Raw genomic sequence first — 17,907 nt, forward strand, 5'->3', positions numbered from 1 at the left:
TATTTGACATTTTGATTTTTCGCATTCAAACTTGGGCAGTACTTCCAAGTTAATCATTTTCCGCAAGGTTTTATAATTGACATGACCCAAACGTACATGCCATAAATCATTTGACTCAAGTAAGTAAGAAGAAGCTGAAATATTATTATTATTTTCCACAACCATTACATTTAGATTGAAAAGGCCCTCGGTGAGGTAACCTTTTCCCACAACTATTTCATTCTTACTAATTACAACCTTGTTGGACACAAAAATGCACTTAAAACCGTGCTTAACAAGAAGTCCAGTAGAGACTAAATTCTTTCTCATTTCGGGAACATGAAGGACATTGTTCAAAGTCATGACCTTGCCAGAAGTCATTTTCAGAAATATCTTCCCATATCCTTCAACTTTTGCTGTTGAAGCATTTCCCATATAAATTGTCTCTCCGGGTTCAGCAAGAGCATAAGTAGCAAAAGCCTCTCTAACTGCACAAACATGGCGAGTGGCTCCTGAATCAAACCACCATAGTTTAGGATTTCCCACCAAGTTACATTCAGAAAGCATGGGACACAAGTTATCAACATCATCATGGTTTACTACCATGTTTGCTTGACCTCTTTTCTTGTCTTTCTTCGGAGCATGACACTCCGTAGACTTGTGTCCAGTTTTCCCACAGTTGTAGCAGTTTCCACTGAACCGCTTCTTGCTTGGGTTGTATTTCGGACCCGAAGCCTTCTTCCTCTTTTTGTTAGCTTCAACAATATTTGCTCCCATTATTTTTGAATTTCCACGGCCCCTCCTTTCAGCAGCTTTATTGTCCTCTTCGATTCTCAACCGAACAATGAGATCTTCAAGGGACATTTCCTTTCGTTTGTGTTTCAAATAATTTTTGAAGTCCTTCCACAACGGAGGCAACTTCTCAATCATTGCTTCTACTTGGAATGCTTCGTTGATGACAAGACCTTCAGCAAGTAGATCATGAATAATCACTTTCAATTCCTGGACTTGGGTAATAACAGATTTGCTATCTACCATTTTATAGTCCAAAAATTTTGTGGCAACCAATTTCTTCATCCCGGCATCTTCAGTTTTATATTTCTTTTCAAGCGCATTCCACAATTCTTTTGACGTCTCCATGCTATAGTATACATTATACAGATTATCATCCAGTCCGCTAAGAATATAATTCTTGCATAAAAAATCAGAATGCTTCCACGCTTCAATTACGACAAAGCGTTAATTCTCTAGAGTTTTATCTGGAAGATCAAGAACATCTTCTTTGATGAACTTCTGTAGACATAACGTAGTTAAGTAGAAGAACATCTTCTGCTGCCAGCGCTTGAAATCAATCCCGGAAAATTTTCCGGGTTTTTCTGCCGGTGTTCGGCTTGTCGATGCGTTGGCAGTCACCATCGGAATAGCTTGGTTTTCGCTTTCAGTCGTCATTTTTTCTGTAAAAGAATGACACAAACAAACGTTTAATACATGTTTTCAAATTGGAGTAAAAAATCACGTAGATTTTAATCTCCAACAAAACGGCACGAAGGCTTTACTCTCCAAAATGGGAGTACACAAAACCACAAAGGTTTTAGTTTGCAGAATAATAAGAATAACACAAATACAGAAATAAATATTAAATTCCTTAAGATTGTTATCCCCGCCAATATTGCTGTATTTGTAAATAATAATTCTGCAAAATATAAGTTAACGTAATGAAACAATAATAAATTCGAGCCCACTGAATTCACAGTGTTTCCTTGTGGTTTCTATAAGCTCCCTGTACAACACATGGGACTGATGCGAGCTCGCAATGGATTCTTCATTGTAACGGTGAAATCTGACCCTTCTGTTAGATTAACTTCATCTCCCTCTACAGGCTTCCATTCAAATTGCCAAATCAAATTAGCCACAAAGTACTGTAAATGGAGCATAGCAGAGCCATAGCCTGGGCATATTCTCCTCCCTGCACCAAATGGCATCATCTTGATCTCTCGACTTGCTGTTATATCAAACTCTTGAAGAGTTCCATCTCCATCCACCAAGAATCTCTCTGGCTTGAATTCCATTGGATCATCCCACACATTTGGGTCCAAGCCCATTTCCCCCACCATAAAATTGATTGTAGCGTTCTTGGGTATAACATAGCCGTTCAACTCCATATCCTCTGTTACCCTATGTGGCATAACAAAGTGAGTTGGTGGATGTCGCCTAAGACCTTCCAAAATCACTGCTTTCAAGTATGGCATTTTCTGTAAATCCTCCTTCTTCACTGCCTCCTCTATCACCTTATTGTTCTTAATTGGTTGTAATAATGGTGTTGATTCCACAACTTGGCATATTTCTTTATACAATTTTTCCTGAATGGAAGGGTACTTTACCAAGCATGCCATAATCCACTGCAAGGCGGTGTATGTCGTATCGCTGGCGACAGCAAGGAACTCGCCGTAGAGGTTGGCCATCTCTTGGTAATTGAGCTTCCTCTTTTCTTCTGGCCATTCCAAATTCACCAGTGTATCAACATAAGCAATATCGGCTTCCAGCTCCTCCTCTTCTTTGTGATGATGATCAACTCCAGGTTTAGGTGCTCCCACTGCTTCTAATTTGTATTTCACCCGATCTTGGATCAGAGGGATGAAGACCCCGTCCAACTCTTTTCATAGTTCAATGAGCTCTTTCCAGCGTTTTCTAAATATTGTTTTTCCTAAAAATTCAGCAAAGTAATCTAGTATTATGAAACAGTGAAAATTTTTAAGTGCTCGATGTTGTGCGTCTTTAATTTGCTCTATTTGAAACTCATCGAGCTTATTCCCGAAGCAAATGAGGATAAGGAGACAGAAGATGGCATGCTTAAAATGATCAAGTAACATGATCGCTTCCGTGGCAGAATCAGCTCCGGCTGATTCATGAGCAAGAAGCAGCTTTTGAATGAGTATGCCTAGTACCCAAGCTCGGTTCTTGGAGTGGGACTTGATGATGTTATCCCCGCCAATATTGCTGTATTTGTAAATAATAATTCTGCAAAATATAAGTTAACGTAATGAAACAATAATAAATTCGAGCCCACTGAATTCACAGTGTTTCCTTAAGGAATTTAATCCCCTCCTAGTACCCACGGTAATGGATTATTTCCTCCCAGGATAGAACGAATAACACACTGGTGTAGCGGTACTTCAAGCCCCAGTGTTTCAGCGAACACAAAGTTCGGTAGCAAATCACACTTACAGTTGCTTTGTTTGAAGTTAAAAACAATGCAGAACGAAGGAGTATAAACTCAGAAAATCGTATGGAAATGCTGAGAGGAAGGAGTGTAATGTATAGCCAATTTGTTGAGCGAATTGTGTGTTGAGCGTCTTTCTTCAACATCTGCTGCACATATATATAGCAGCCAGTGTTGAAGAAGACCAATCGTCCACCCTCCAAGGTGGAGCAAGCATTAGCTCGTTTGTGGAGCAAGCACAATCATGTTTGTAGAGCAAGCACATTCATGTTTGTGGAGCAAGCACATTCATGGTTGGAAGAGCATTAGGCGGCTGCCAAATGGTCAATACATGGATTAGAAAATATCCGTTTCAAATGCGGATAATCTTACGTTAATATTTACTATTAACAAATAAATTTGGTCCAAAAAATTAATCAATCAGTCGATCATTTGAGCAAATCCAAATCCAAATCCAAATCCAAATCCGAAGCCGTAGCCGTAGCCGAAGCCGAGCCGAGCGAGCGACGACGACGACGACGACGACGCGAGGCTTGCTTTATTCTTAACTCTTTAAGAGCTACAAGAAGAGCAATTATATATATACCCACCAAAAATCTCTTCCTCTTCCAATATGGGACAATGTCTCATTGTCAAGAGAGGGATACTTAAAATTTTACTCAAAAATTTTATTTTCCCTCTATTTTCCATTCACCCTCATTTTAAGACTATTTCATCTTAAAAAATAAAAAACTCAACAATCCCCCACATGAATGGGGAATGGCTATATCACGGAAGTATTCATGAAAAAGCTGTGTGATTTGCAAGCAAGGATTAATCGCATCTGGATAAGTTGGTTTCCCTTTGAACTTTCCATAGTAAACATATGTCGGATATACTCGGTCAATCGGTAGATTTGATATCTTTGAACCGTCGATCTTTGGTGTATACCTAGACAACCATAAGTCACACAATCAACCCTTAACCGTCTTTGGTTCTCATTGTTGTGTTCGTTTCAGCCATGAACACCGCCTGGTTTCATAAGTGCGTAGAGAACTGGCCTTACAAAGTTCTCCTTGAAGCGGCTAACACTTCACACTTACATAGGTGATTCCTAAACGTGTCATCCTGTAGATACACTATTTGATATACCCCGTATCAAATTTAGAAATCATTAAAAAGCCTTAATGCTTTATCCTTGGTACTGAACATTGTCTCATCACGAGAACGGACTAAAATTTTATTTGACAATGTTGAACCGTCATTAATGACTTTGTTTGATCTCCTTGAACCTAGATCTTGGGATCTCCAGTCTTCTAGGTAGAGTTACCGCCACAATGACTTGTTCTCGGCCATAGTCCCATTCCCCTTGATGATTTCTCAACTACCTCTCTAGTTAGGCCTTTTGTAAGTGGATCCGACACATTATCACTTGACTTTACAAAGTCAATCGTGATAATTCCTCTAGAGAGTAATTGCCTAACGGTTTTATGTCTTCGTCGTATATGACGAGATTTACCGTTATACATAACGCTCTCAGCCCTTCAAATTGCCGCTTGACTATCACAATGTATGCATATTGGTGCCAACGGTTTGGGCCAAAATGGAATGTCTTCTAAGAAATTCCTGAGCCATTCAGGTTCTTCACCGGCTTTATCTAAGGCTATGAATTCAGCCTCCATTGTAGAGCGGGCAATACATGTTTGTTTGGACGACTTCCAAGATACCGCTCCTCCACCAATAGTGAATACATATCCACTCGTGGACTTAGAATCAGTTGAACTGGTGATCCAATTTGCATCACAGTATCCCTCAATCACCGCAGGGAAATTACTGTAGTGCAATTCAAAGTTCTGGGTATGTTCTAAATATCCCAAAACTCGTTTCATTGCCATCCAATGAGATTGGCCTGGATTGCTCGTATATCGACTCAGTTTACTTATAGCACAAGCTATATCTGGTCGTGTACAATTCATGATATACATTAAGCATCCCAACACACGAGCATAATCCTATTGTGATATGCTTTGGCCTTTGTTCTTTGCTAATTCAAGATTCACGTCAATTGGAGTCTTTGCAACTTTAAAGCCCAAGTGCTTGAATTTTTCAAGTACTGTCTTAATATAATGAGATTGTGACAATGCCAGACCTTGAGGAGTCTTATGGATCTTAATTCCCAGAATTAAATCAACAACTCCCAAGTCTTTCATATCAAACTTGCTATTGAGCATACGCTTAGTAGCATTTATGTTGGCAATGTCATTACTCATTATCAACATATCATCCACATATAGGCAAACAATGACTATGTGATTTGGAATATTTTTAATGTACAAACATTTATCACATTCATTTATCTTAAAACCATTTGGTAACATTGTTTTGTCAAATTTCGCATGCCATTGTTTGGATGCTTGTTTTAGTCCGTAAAGAGACTTAACAAGTCTACATACCTTCTTTACTTTACCTGGAACCACAAACCCTTCAGGTTGTTCGATGTAAATTTCTTCCTCCAACTCTCCATTTAAGAAGGCTGTCTTAACATCCATTTGATGAATTTCAAGACCATACACTGCAGCTAATGCTACTAACATCCGTGTGGACGTAATTCTTGTAACTGGAGAGTACGTATAAAAGTAGTCTAGACCTTCTCGTTGTCTATACCCTTTGACTACAAGCCTTGCCTTGAATTTATCAATAGTGCCATCATCTTTGATTTTTCTCTTAAAAATCCATTTAGAACCCAAAGGTTTATTTCCAGGAGGAAGATCAACCAATTCCCATGTATGGTTGTTCAATATGAATTCTATTTCACTATTGACTGCCTCTTTCCATAACAATGATTCCGAAGAAGTCATAGCTTCTTTAAATGTTTGAAGCTCATTCTCCAATAAGAAAGTCACAAAATCTGGTCCAAATGAAGTAGACGTTCTTTGACGTTTACTACGTCTTGGATCCTCCTGGTTACATGTACTTTCTTTTGTTTCTTCCCAAGGTCGTTTAGATCCTTCACCAAACGACTCACATTCCTTTTTATACGGATATGTATTTTCAAAGAACTCAACATTATCTGATTCTATAACCGTATTATTATGAATGTCGGGATTTTCTGATTTATGAACCAGAAATCGATATGCTTTACTATTTGTCGCATATCCTATGAAAACACAATCAACGGTTTTCGGTCCTATCTTTACCCTTTTGGGTTTAGGAACTTGCACTTTTGCCAAACACCCCCACACTTTAAAGTAATTCAAGTTGGGCTTCCTTCCTTTCCATTTTTCATATGGAATGGATTGTGTTTTGCTATGGGGCACTCGATTTAATATTCGATTAGCCGTAAGAATGGCTTCCCCCCACAAGTTTGTGGCAAACCAGAACTTATCAACAACGCATTCATCATCTCCTTTAATGTGCGATTCTTTCTTTCCGCAATCCCATTAGATTGGGGCGTGTAAGGGGCTGTTGTTTGATGAATAATTCCATATTCTAAACATATTTCTTCAAAAGGAGATTCATATTCACCACCCCTATCACTTCTTATCATTTTTACTTTCTTGTTAAGTTGCGTTTCAACTTCATTTTTGTATTGCCTGAATGCGTCTATTGCTTTATCTTTACTATTCAGTAAGTAAACATAGCAATATCGAGTACCATCGTTAATAAAAGTTATGAAATACTTCTTTTCACCTCGAGATGGTATTGACTTCATGTCACAAATATATGTGTGAATTAAGTCTAAAGGATTTGAATTCTTTTCAAATGACATATAAGGATGTTTAATATACTTAGATTCCACACATGTTTGACATTTTGATTTTTCGCATTCAAACTTGGGCAGTACTTCCAAGTTAATCATTTTCCGCAAGGTTTCTTTATACAATTTTTCCTGAATAGAAGGGTACTTTACCAAGCATGCCATAATCCACTGCAAGGCGGTGTATGTCGTATCGCTGGCGGCAGCAAGGAACTCGCCGCAGAGGCTGGCCATCTCTTGGTAATTGAGATTCCTCTTTTCTTCTGGCAATTCCAAATTCACCAGCGTATCAACATAAGCAATATCGGCTTCCAGCTCCTCCTCTTCTTTGTGATGATGATCAACTCCAGGTTTAGGAGCAATTATATATATACCTACCAAAAATCTCTTCCTCTTCCAATATGTGACAATGTCTCATTGTCAAGAGAGGAAAACTTAAAATTTTACTCAAAAAATTCATTTTCCCTCCATTTTCCATTCACCCTCATTTTAAGACTATTTCATCTTAAAAAATAAAAAACTCAACAGATGATGCGAGAGGGATGGAGCATTTCTGAGATGAGGTTTCGACGAAGGAGCCGCCACGTGGGACCATAAGAGCTGGATGCTATTGTCCGCTGGTTAGAATTGAAAATTTTACTGGTTGTTGAAGCAATTGGCCGATCGGAGCAAATGGCACCTTGCTGAACTAAAGCCTGGTAGGCTAACAAGTGGCTGCTGATGACTATGGATGGAGATGAGTAGCCTATTTTAATGGCGATGATAGGACCATATTTGCGTTTGAGATCTCGAAGCATGAGTTCGAGATCGCGACTGGTTTTTCTTAGCAATGGTAACATCCCAATCACTGGGAAGATAAAGGGACCTGGTGGGAGTTTCTTTGTTTTCTGGAAGAAAAGATTAAAGAGAAGTATGAGGAAGAAAGAGATACAGAATGTGACCACAATGATGAACAAGCTTTCCATTATTCCAGTACTTGTGTTTGTCATCTAAATATTACCAGGACATATGTACTAGAGATAGAGACTTGCTACGTGTGGGTATCAAAGAAAGAAGAGTAGGATGGAAGTGACACTGAGCGTGAAAAATCAGTTTTCCCTGTAGGAACCAAAATCACTTATTTTGGGGTAAAACAGAGAGACTCTCGTCTTCTTTCTAAAACGTGCAGAGACGTAGGGTATTGTATTCCACGGCGACTTGATGAAGTTATTGAAAGAATACAGCTAGAGATATTGCAGATAAAAGGCTGATGAACACCACTCTCACATGTAAGCAGACAAAATGGAGACTCTGGCTGATGAGTTGTGGCACTATACAAAACGATTTTTCATTTTTTTAAAAACTCACTGAGCCAATTAATTTGGATTCTCCCCGGATAGGCCCGTTAAAAAGTGTAAAGCATTTCTTGTTGAAGATTTTTTATTTTTAGGACTCGAACTCGAGACATCTAGTTAGAGAGAAAGAATATCAATCATCCCACTCATACCATTGGATAAATATAGATATTGCAATATTGTATCAGAAACACACACTGATAGTACTACTTATAAAATAGCAACTTATTTTCAGAGCGAGAAACGACTGCCCAAATCAATCCCACCATTGTTTTCCTCTGTCTTTCATTTCTTTTTATTTCCAAGAAATGGATTTAAGGAAACTTGTTGGCTTGCTTCTATTAGTTTTCATATCCCTTCTGGAGATGCTTTTAAAGAAAATTGCAGTTTCGGTGTTAAGTTTTCGTGGGGTTTTCTGATTCTCAAAGATCACCATCGAATAGCAGGGAAATGCAGAGAGTTGTTTCTTCACCAAGAATCAGACTAAAGGATGGAAGATGGCTGGCATACAGAGAAAGAGGAGTCCCAATGGACAAATCCCTTCACAGAATCATCCTTGTCCATGGGATTAACAGCTCCAAAGATAAGGATTTTCTTGCAACCCAAGTATGACTAGCTAACACCCTTTTCAACTTTACTAGTAATATAACATTTTACTTTCCTAATCTTGAAGAATTATAGTCCTAGTCTCCTAAGAATTAAAAGTATGTTTGATGCTCATTTTTTCTCTTTAATTGTTAACATGGTTGTTTTGATATTTCATATTCAGAGAGGGACATCCAATAACAGTTTATTTGTCTCTCCGCTTTTAGCTCCTAAATAATGTTTCCATTAGATTGATCTACTAACTATATTCTTTAGGAAATCCTAGAGAAGATGAGGATATATATGGTACAGTTTGATAGAGCTGGATATGGGGAAAGTGATATAAATCCTAAACGGTCATTAGAAAGTGAAGCTTGTGATATAGAAGAAGTAGCTGATCAACTACAAATAGGATCAAAATTCTATCTAATTTCAGTTTCTGCTGGAAGCTATCCTGCCTGGAATTGCCTCAGACGCATACCACACAGGCTATCAGGCGTGGCTTTTGTTGTTCCAATAATCAACTACAAATGGAACTCCCTTCCTCATGATTTGATCAAGAACGATCATAATAACAAGCTTTGGCGATTAGTAATTTGGCTCGCACGCTATGCTCCTGGGTTACTCTACTCATTTTTTACACAAAAATCGAACAGTGTTTTCTCGGGCAATTCTGCATTGTTAAGCAAAAAGGACAGGGAAGTTGCAAAGAATGCAAATAGATCGGAAGTTTTTGACCCGGTAAAGCTCATCATCCACCTCTCTCAAATCAAACATGAGTTTTCACGAAATGATTATCTTGAAAATTAATTGTCTTAATTAATTTGCAGAAACTTTATCCGAAGCAAAGTGATTTTGAGTCTCTTCTCCAAGACTTCACCTTGGCATATGGAAAGTGGGACTTTGATCCACTAGAATTTGGTAATCCATTTCCTGATGAAAAAGAAAGCTCAGTTCATATTTGGCAAGGTTATGAGGACAACATAGTACCTTGTCGCTTACAAAGATATGTTTCCAAAAGGCTACCTTGGATTCATTATCATGAAGTTAGTGATGGTGGACATGCGTTGTGGCTGTTGCGGAAGCCAAATGTATATAGTGTGAATGAGTCACAATTACTATACCAAAAATTATGACAACCACTAAATAATAAACAAGACAATAAGACAACAATAAAAGAACATCAGAATTTACGAGGTTCGGCCAATTTTGCCTACTTCCTCGGACACAATCAATATTTTATTCCACTCCAAAATTACAAGTGAAATAATACTAAAGAGAGAAGATACAAATGCCTTAAGAATATAAAAGGCAAATGAGAGGTGTGTATAAATCCTAAACATTATGCCTCCTTTTATAGGGTGAAATTCTCATTCAAAATTGTCATCCACCGATGTGGGACTTTTGACAATTTCAACAAATCTCCACCTTGGCACAATTCCACATCTTCAATTTTCTCTCAATAACAAATTTTGCTTGTGTCTTCATCTTCAATCTCTAGTGTTCAACAATGTTTATCAAATCCAAACAATGTTGAAACTTGACCGCAGTCACCACTTTTGTCAGCATATCCGCAGGGTTCTCCGTATTATGAATTTTCTTCATCGTGACTCCACCTTCTTCTATGATTTACAAAGTACATATGGTCGGTTGTACTCATACACACACACACACACACATAAATATATATATATATATATATATATATATATATATATATATATGATTTGACCGAGTATATGTTGTTGCTGCTACAACTTGACTTTTAATTTTGCACTACATTTTATTGCACTATATATTTTATTTTTAAATAAGTTACCTACCGAAATCAGTCGGTATTAGTGGTCAATACTTAGAATCGTGCTAAAAACTGACCGACTTCGGGCATACTGGCGGATTTAGTAAATTAAATATTAAATTTTAATGTTGGAGTGATCGAGTCTAAGTATCGGCATCCAAGACGCTATGACAAATTTAAAAACAAAATGTATAGTGCTATAAGATGTAGTGATATATTAAAACTTAAGTTGTAGCAACAACAACATATACTCGGTCAAATCACACGATTGGACACACACACACGTGTATATATATATATATATATATATATATATATATATATATATAATATTATAAATTAGTATGTTAACTCAATTAAATACTATGTATATATACATACACACATAAGATATAGTGTTTATATAAAAATAATTTTAAAAAACACGTACACACATGCGCGCGTGCGCGCGCGCACACACACACACACACACACACTCACACGTATATATATATACTATTTATTTAAATCTATTTATATAAATTGACTAAAATTGACCGACTTCGGTCGGTACTTCCATTAAATTAATTTTTTTTTAAAATAAAATTGAAATACCGACCGATTTCGGTTCGAACTGTGTGGTCAAATGGTCAAACACTAACTTAAATATACCAACCGCAATTTCAGACCGAAGTCGGTTGGAAAATATTAATTTAGGCTGCCACAGACGGGTTTCTTCCCCATTTTTCTCTTTTCTCTTTCTCTCATTCTTTCTTCCACAGCTGCGAACCCTTCCCAAACCCCACCCAAATCAACTGATCACTCCCTTATCACCCAAAATCAAACCCCCCCCCACTGCCCACTTCGTCTCTCCATGTTCTCCGTTGGTCCCACCCCTGTCGCGCCACCACTGGTCCTCCGCCAACACTGTCGCGCCACCCACTGTCGCACCACTCCCCAAATCATATCCCTCTCCTCTCTTTGAAGGTTAGTTATTTATATTTGTTAATTTTAGTTATTTAAATTCTTTCAATTGTATAAACTAGGGTTTACAATTTAAGATTTTGGGATTATTTCAATTGATTTATAATTCTTTAGATCTAGAGTTTACTCTTATTGATTTTGTTTATGATATCATGTAAGGTACTTTGCTTAGCTAATTTAGAAGATGTTATGTTAGAAGGTTATGACTATGCTTTTGCTTAGCTATTTTTTATTTTCAATTTTATTGATCATAATTTAGGGCTTATTAAACTATGATTTAGGGCTTATTATATTATGATTTAGAGTTTATTAATTATGATTAATAGTATGTGAGTTAGTCTAATTGAGACACTTAGTCTCATAATTAAAAACTTAAGTTGAAAAAGTTGATCGGATGTTGACTTACATGTAAACGACCTCAGATTTGAATTCTGATAATTCCAATAGCTTCGTATGGTTATTTTAGACTTAGGAGCGCATCCGAAAAATTATTTGGAGGTCCGTAGTGGAATTAGGCTTGAAATGGCGAAAGCTGAATTTTTGGGATATTTGACCGGGTTGACTTTTTGATATCGAGGTCGGAATCCAATTCTGGAAATTTGAATACGTCCGTTATGTCATTTATGACTTGTGTGCAAATTTTGAGGTCAATCGGACGTGAATTGATAGGTTTCGGCGTTCTTTGTAGAAATTGAAAGTTTCAAAGTTCATTACGCTTGAATTGGGGTATGATTCGTGGTTTTAGCGTTGTTTGATGTTATTTGAAGGCTCGACTAAGTTCGTATGACATTTTAGGACTTGTTGGTGAATTTAGTTGAAGTCTCGAGGGTCTCGGGTGAGTTTCGGATGGTTAACAGATCGATTTTTGAATTTGGAAGACTGTTCAAGTTTCTGCCTTCTGGTGCAATCGCACCTGCGAGCACGCAGAAGCGCAATGGGCATCGCAGGTGTGCAAGGTCCGCAGAAGTGAACAAAAAACTCCTACAAGCGAGCACGCAGGTGCGAGTTGGGATGCGCAGAAGCGGAGGCTGGGCTGGTGACTGTGGAGCGCAGATGCGGAAGGCACCTCGCATGTGCGGACACGCACCTGCACGTGGGGGATTACAGAAGCGATAATGTGTGCAGAAACGGGGTAAAATCTGCAGAACCAGTTGCACAGAAGTAGTTAAAAGTTCCGCAGATGCGGAACCTCTGGACAGTGTACAAAAACAGAGGGGTCCGTGATTTTCTCATTTTTGGACATATCAAACACGGGTTGAGGTGATGTTTGAGCGAGAAATCATGACGAATCTTGAGTTAAGTCACTTGTGATCATTTCTACTCTATAATATTGAATTGTCATCGAATAATCCGGCTAGATTACATATTTTTGAGGTGTAAATCGGGGATTTGAACCTAGTGATTTGAAAATAAGATTTGGGGATTTGGAGGTCGAGTTAAGGTCGAGTTTTGGTGAAATTGGTATGGTTAAACTCGTGGTTGAATAGGCTTTCAGATTGTGTATTTTTTGTCGGTTTTTGAGTTATGGGCCCCACTGGCGATTGTTTTGAGTTAAATTTTAGATTTTATTGGAAAATTAGTATTTTCTTATGGATTTAATTTCAATAATTTGTATTAACTGAATCGAATTAATTGTGGCTAGATACGAGCCTTTCGGAGACCAATTCACGAGGCAATGGCATAGCCGAGTAAGAAATTTCATGGATTGAGATAACTAACACTTCTAAACTTGGTTTTGAGGGTATGAATCCCCGAATTGATGTTATATAAATTATTTGGAGGTGCCGCACACGATAGTGACAAGCGTGTGGACGTGCATCATTGAAATTGTGTCTTGAATAAATTTTATGAAGTCATAAAAATTAAAGAATCATGTTATTATCTGAACATTTTCCACGTGTTAGACTAATTGAGCTGAGGCTCTTATTAAAGATCATGTTTAGGCTTCGTGCCGATATTTCGGGACCCATGGGGTCATGTTGCTGTTAAATTAATTATTTAACAAATGCACATTTCACACTCAGTCATATTCATCTATTGTGAGGATACTTATGGGATCAAGCTGCGCGCCGCAGCAGGCCATATTGGCTTTATATATATTATTATTATATGGATCGAGCTGCATGCCGAGCAGGCCTTCTAGGAATTATTATTATTATTATGGGATCGGACTGCACGACGTAGTAGGCCATATTAGCTTTATATAGCGCTTGGGCTAAATGAGCACCTCCGGAGTCTGTACACACCCCCAGTGAGTGTAGATGATTATATATTCGGGATGGACTTCCCAGGACATGGACTTGCCTTACTTATTTATGTTGTGATGCATTTTACCTAGACATGGATCTTGTCCGTAACATTTACATATGGGGATAAATTACCCCAGGGATGGATTGGCCTTATACGGTACTGAATGACTAACTGTCAATCTATGTGTATATATATACAGGATGGAATATCCCTGGGCGGAATTGGCCAAAAACAGTACCGAGTGACCGAATGATTTGTGACCAGTATTTACATGCGGTTTTTCTACTGAGATGTCATATTCCTCATATCATGCAGTATTTATCTATTTCACTTGTACTGAGTTTAACTATTGAACTTGAAAGCATGCCTACATTTTTGTACCACTATTTATACTGGGTTATACCTGCGAAACTCGTCACTACTTTCAGCCTAGAGGTTAGTCTTGTTACTTATTGAGTTGGTTGTACTCATACTACATCCTGCACCTCGTGTGCAGATCTAGGTGCTCCCGGATACGACGACTGATAGATTTCAGAGTTATTTCTGTTGGGGACTATCAAGGTAGTTGCTTGACATCCGCAGGCTTGATTCCCTTCATGTCTAGTTATTGTACTGTTATATGTTTTCAGACAGTGAGATTTTGGGCCGTGACAAGTTGGTATTAGAGCCTAGGTTACATAGGTCTCACGAGTCATGAGAAGGTTTAGTAGAGTTGCAGATCGGTACAGAGACATCTGTACTTATCTTCGAGAGGCTGCCGAACTATTAGGAAAATTTCACCTTCTTGCATTTTGTCGTGCGAATTTATTGATTCCGGAAACTAAATTTCTGTTATTCTATTCTCTCACAAATGGTGAGGACACGTACTGCCAGATCGGACGGTCAGCCACCAATGCCACCAGTTAGGGCCGCGAGAGGCCGAGGCCGTGGTAGAGGTCGGGGCCGAGGTAGAGGTCGAGGTGCAGCTCGTACATCAGTTGGAATAGCACATGTAGCGCCGCCAGTTGCTCCAACTCAGGGGCAGATTCCAGATATAGCTGAGCCGACAGGATCAACTCAGGCACCAGCTGCACCTATTGTAATTCCATGCTTTGAGGAGGCACTAGCACAGATATTGACAGTTTGCATTAGTCTTCCTCAGGTGGTTTCGGCTCAGGCCGCACCTGCCACTTCTCAGGACGGGGGAGGTACTCATACCCCTATTTCTTGTACTCCAAATTAGGTAGTACATGGACTTTAGATACTGTAGGCACTACCATCCAAGCCAGTTGTAGCTACTCAAGCCCCGGTAGTCCCCGTTATGGAAGATGATGAATAGAGGAGACTTAACATATTGGGGAGGCTTCGAACTCTATCATTTAGCGATGCTGAGTCAGAGGATGCTCAGGTTTTTGTAGATAAGTGCCAGTAGATGCTTCAGACATCGGGTATTCTGGAGACCAGTGGGGTCTCATTCACTACCTTTCAGTTTTCTATAGCTGCCTTCAGTTGGTGGGAGGCTTATGAGAGGCGCATGCCGATTGGTGTAGTATCAATTACATGACAGGAGTACTCCGTTCTATTTTTTGAGAAGTTTGTGCCGCAATCTCGCAGAGAGGAACTGCGCAGGCACTTTGAGTAGTTACGTCAGGATGACATGTCTGTGACGCAGTACGAGATGAGATTTTATGAGTTGGGTCATCACGCAGTTTGGTTGGTTCCCACTGATAGGGAGAGGATTAGAAGGTTCATTGATGGCCTCACATATCAGCCGCGGTTACTTATGACTAGGGAGAGGGTATCTGGTGCTACTTTTGATGAGGTAGTTGACATTGCTCGGCAGATAGAGATTGTCCATAGCTAGGAACGAGTAGAGAGGGAGGCCAAGAGGCCTCGTGGAACAGGTGATTTCAGCGGTGTCCATTCGTGAGGTCAGTTTTACAGTGGCAGGGGTCGTTCTTACAGACACGCTCAGACTGGTCATCCAGTTCACTGTGGTGCATCATCCGGCCATGGTTCATACAGTTCTCATCAGGGTCAGCCATCTCTCGATGCCCTTCTAGCCCAGAGTACGCCCCGTGCACCTTTAGTTCAGGGATCATTTGTACTATGTTCTTCTGGTACTTATTCTGGTTCACGAGGTCTACCTCAGAACTTGCCACCATTCTTCGAGAGGGAGTGCTATGAGTGTGGAGAGCGGGGTCATGTGAGGAATATTTGTCCCCTTATTACTCGAGGTCCAGTTCAGCAGAGGAGTCAGGCTACTACTTCTGCACCGGTTGCGCCACCACCAAGCCTCGGGTGCGGCTCCAACAACTAGGGGTCACCCATGAGGGGGAGGCCGATCGGTGGAGGTCAGGCCCGATTCTATGCTTTTCCTGCCAGGCAAAATGCTGCTGCTTTAGATGTAGTGATCACATATATTGTTTCGATGTGCCACAGGGAGGCTTCTATATTATTTGACCCTGCTTCCACTTATTCATATGTATCATCGTATTTTGCTCATTATCTGGATATTGAGTCCTTAGTTTCACTTGTTCGTGTATCTACGCCGGTGGGAGATATTATTATTGTGGACCGTATGTATCGGTCATGTGTGGTAACTATTGGGGAACTAGAGACTACAATTGATCTTTTATTCGGTATGGTGGATTTCGATGTAATTTTAGGTATGGATTGGTTGTCTCCATGTCATGTTATTCTGGACTGTCACGCAAAAATCGTGACGTTGACGATGCCGAGGTTGCCAAAGGTTGAATGGATAGGTTCTCTAGATTATGTTCCTAGGAGGGTAATTTCTTATTTCAAAGCCCAACGTATGGTTGGGAAGGGATGTTTGTCATATTTGACCTTTGTGAGAGATGTTGATGTAGTTACTCCTCCTATTGATTCAGTACCGGTAGTGCGAGACTTTCCGTATGTACTTCCTGCATAACTGTCGGGTATGCCATCCAACAGGGATATTGATTTGGTGTCGGGCACTCAACCCATTTCTATTCCTCCATATCATATGTCACCAGCTGAGTTGAAAGAATTGAAAGAGCAACTTCATGAACTCCTTGATAAGGGGTTTATTAGGCCTAGTGTGTTACATTGGGGTGCATCGGTTCTATTTGTGAAAAAGAAAGATGGTACTATGCGGATGTGCATCGATTACAGGTAGCTGAACAAAGTTACAATCAAGAATAAATATCCTTTGCTGCGTATTGATGATTTATTTGACCAGTTTCACGGAGCGATGGTGTTCTCCAAAATTGATTTGAGATGTGGGAATCACCAGTTGAAAATTCGGGATTCGAATATTCTAAAAACGGCATTCAGTACTCGTTATGGCCACTATGAATTTCTCGTGATGTCTTTTTGGCTAACCAATGCCCCAGCAGAATTTATGCACTTGATGAATAGTGTATTTTAGCCATATCTTGATTTATTTGTCGTAGTATTTATTGATGATATCCTAGTGTACTCACGTAGCCAGGAGGAGTATGCACAACACTTGGGTATTGTATTACAGAGACTGAGAGAGGAGAGGCTTTATGCCAAATTCTCTAAGTGTGAGTTCTGGGTTAGTTTAGTGGCATTCTTGGGACATATAGTGTCCATTGAGGGAATTAAGGTGGATCCAAAGAAAAAAGATGCAGTTCAAAGTTGGCCCAGGCCATCTTCAGCTACAGAGATTTGGAGTTTTCTCGGCTTGGCCAGTTATTATCATCGCTTTGTGGAGGGTTTCTCATCTATTGCATCACCTTTGACTAAATTGACCCAGAAAAGTGCTCCGTTCAGGTGGTCGGATGAGTGTAAAGAGAGCTTTCAGAAGCTGAAGACAGCTTTGACTACAACCCCAATATTGGTGTTGCCTACATGTTCAGAGTCTTATACTGTGTATTGTGACGCATCGCATATTGGTCTCGGTGCAGTGCTGATGCAAGGCGGCAGGGTGATTGACTATGCATCCAGATATTTAAAGGTACATGAGAAGAATTATCCTGTCCACAGCCTTGAGTTAGCAGCTATTGCTCATGCCTTGAAGATTTGGCAGCATTATTTGTACGGTGTCCATTGT

At 39.4% G+C, this 17,907-nt stretch overlaps 1 protein-coding gene and 1 pseudogene across 1 annotated transcript; one reads left to right on the forward strand and one right to left on the reverse strand.

The window, feature by feature from the left end:
- Window positions 1-1,748: 1,748 nt before the first annotated feature.
- LOC138894408 (cytochrome P450 89A2-like) lies at window positions 1,749-8,300 on the reverse strand (annotated as a pseudogene).
- Window positions 8,301-9,139: 839 nt separating this feature from the next.
- Window positions 9,140-10,367, forward strand: LOC138894976 (uncharacterized). Its single transcript, XM_070179687.1, has 2 exons — window positions 9,140-9,595; window positions 9,685-10,367. The coding sequence occupies exons 1-2, from the start codon at window positions 9,146-9,148 to the stop codon at window positions 9,988-9,990; spliced, it is 756 nt and encodes a 251-aa protein (XP_070035788.1). The 5' UTR covers window positions 9,140-9,145; the 3' UTR covers window positions 9,991-10,367.
- Window positions 10,368-17,907: the final 7,540 nt, after the last annotated feature.

Source organism: Nicotiana tomentosiformis, chromosome 6, assembly GCF_000390325.3.
Source record: "Nicotiana tomentosiformis chromosome 6, ASM39032v3, whole genome shotgun sequence".
Classification (NCBI taxonomy): domain Eukaryota; kingdom Viridiplantae; phylum Streptophyta; class Magnoliopsida; order Solanales; family Solanaceae; genus Nicotiana; species Nicotiana tomentosiformis.

Coding starts and splice junctions, on each gene's coding strand:
- LOC138894976 (XM_070179687.1), top strand. CDS start 9,146: ATGAGGATATATATGGTACAGTTTGATAGAGCTGGATATGGGGAAAGT. Junction 9,596..9,684: donor GATCGGAAGTTTTTGACCCG/GTAAAGCTCATC, acceptor ATTAATTTGCAG/AAACTTTATCCGAAGCAAAG.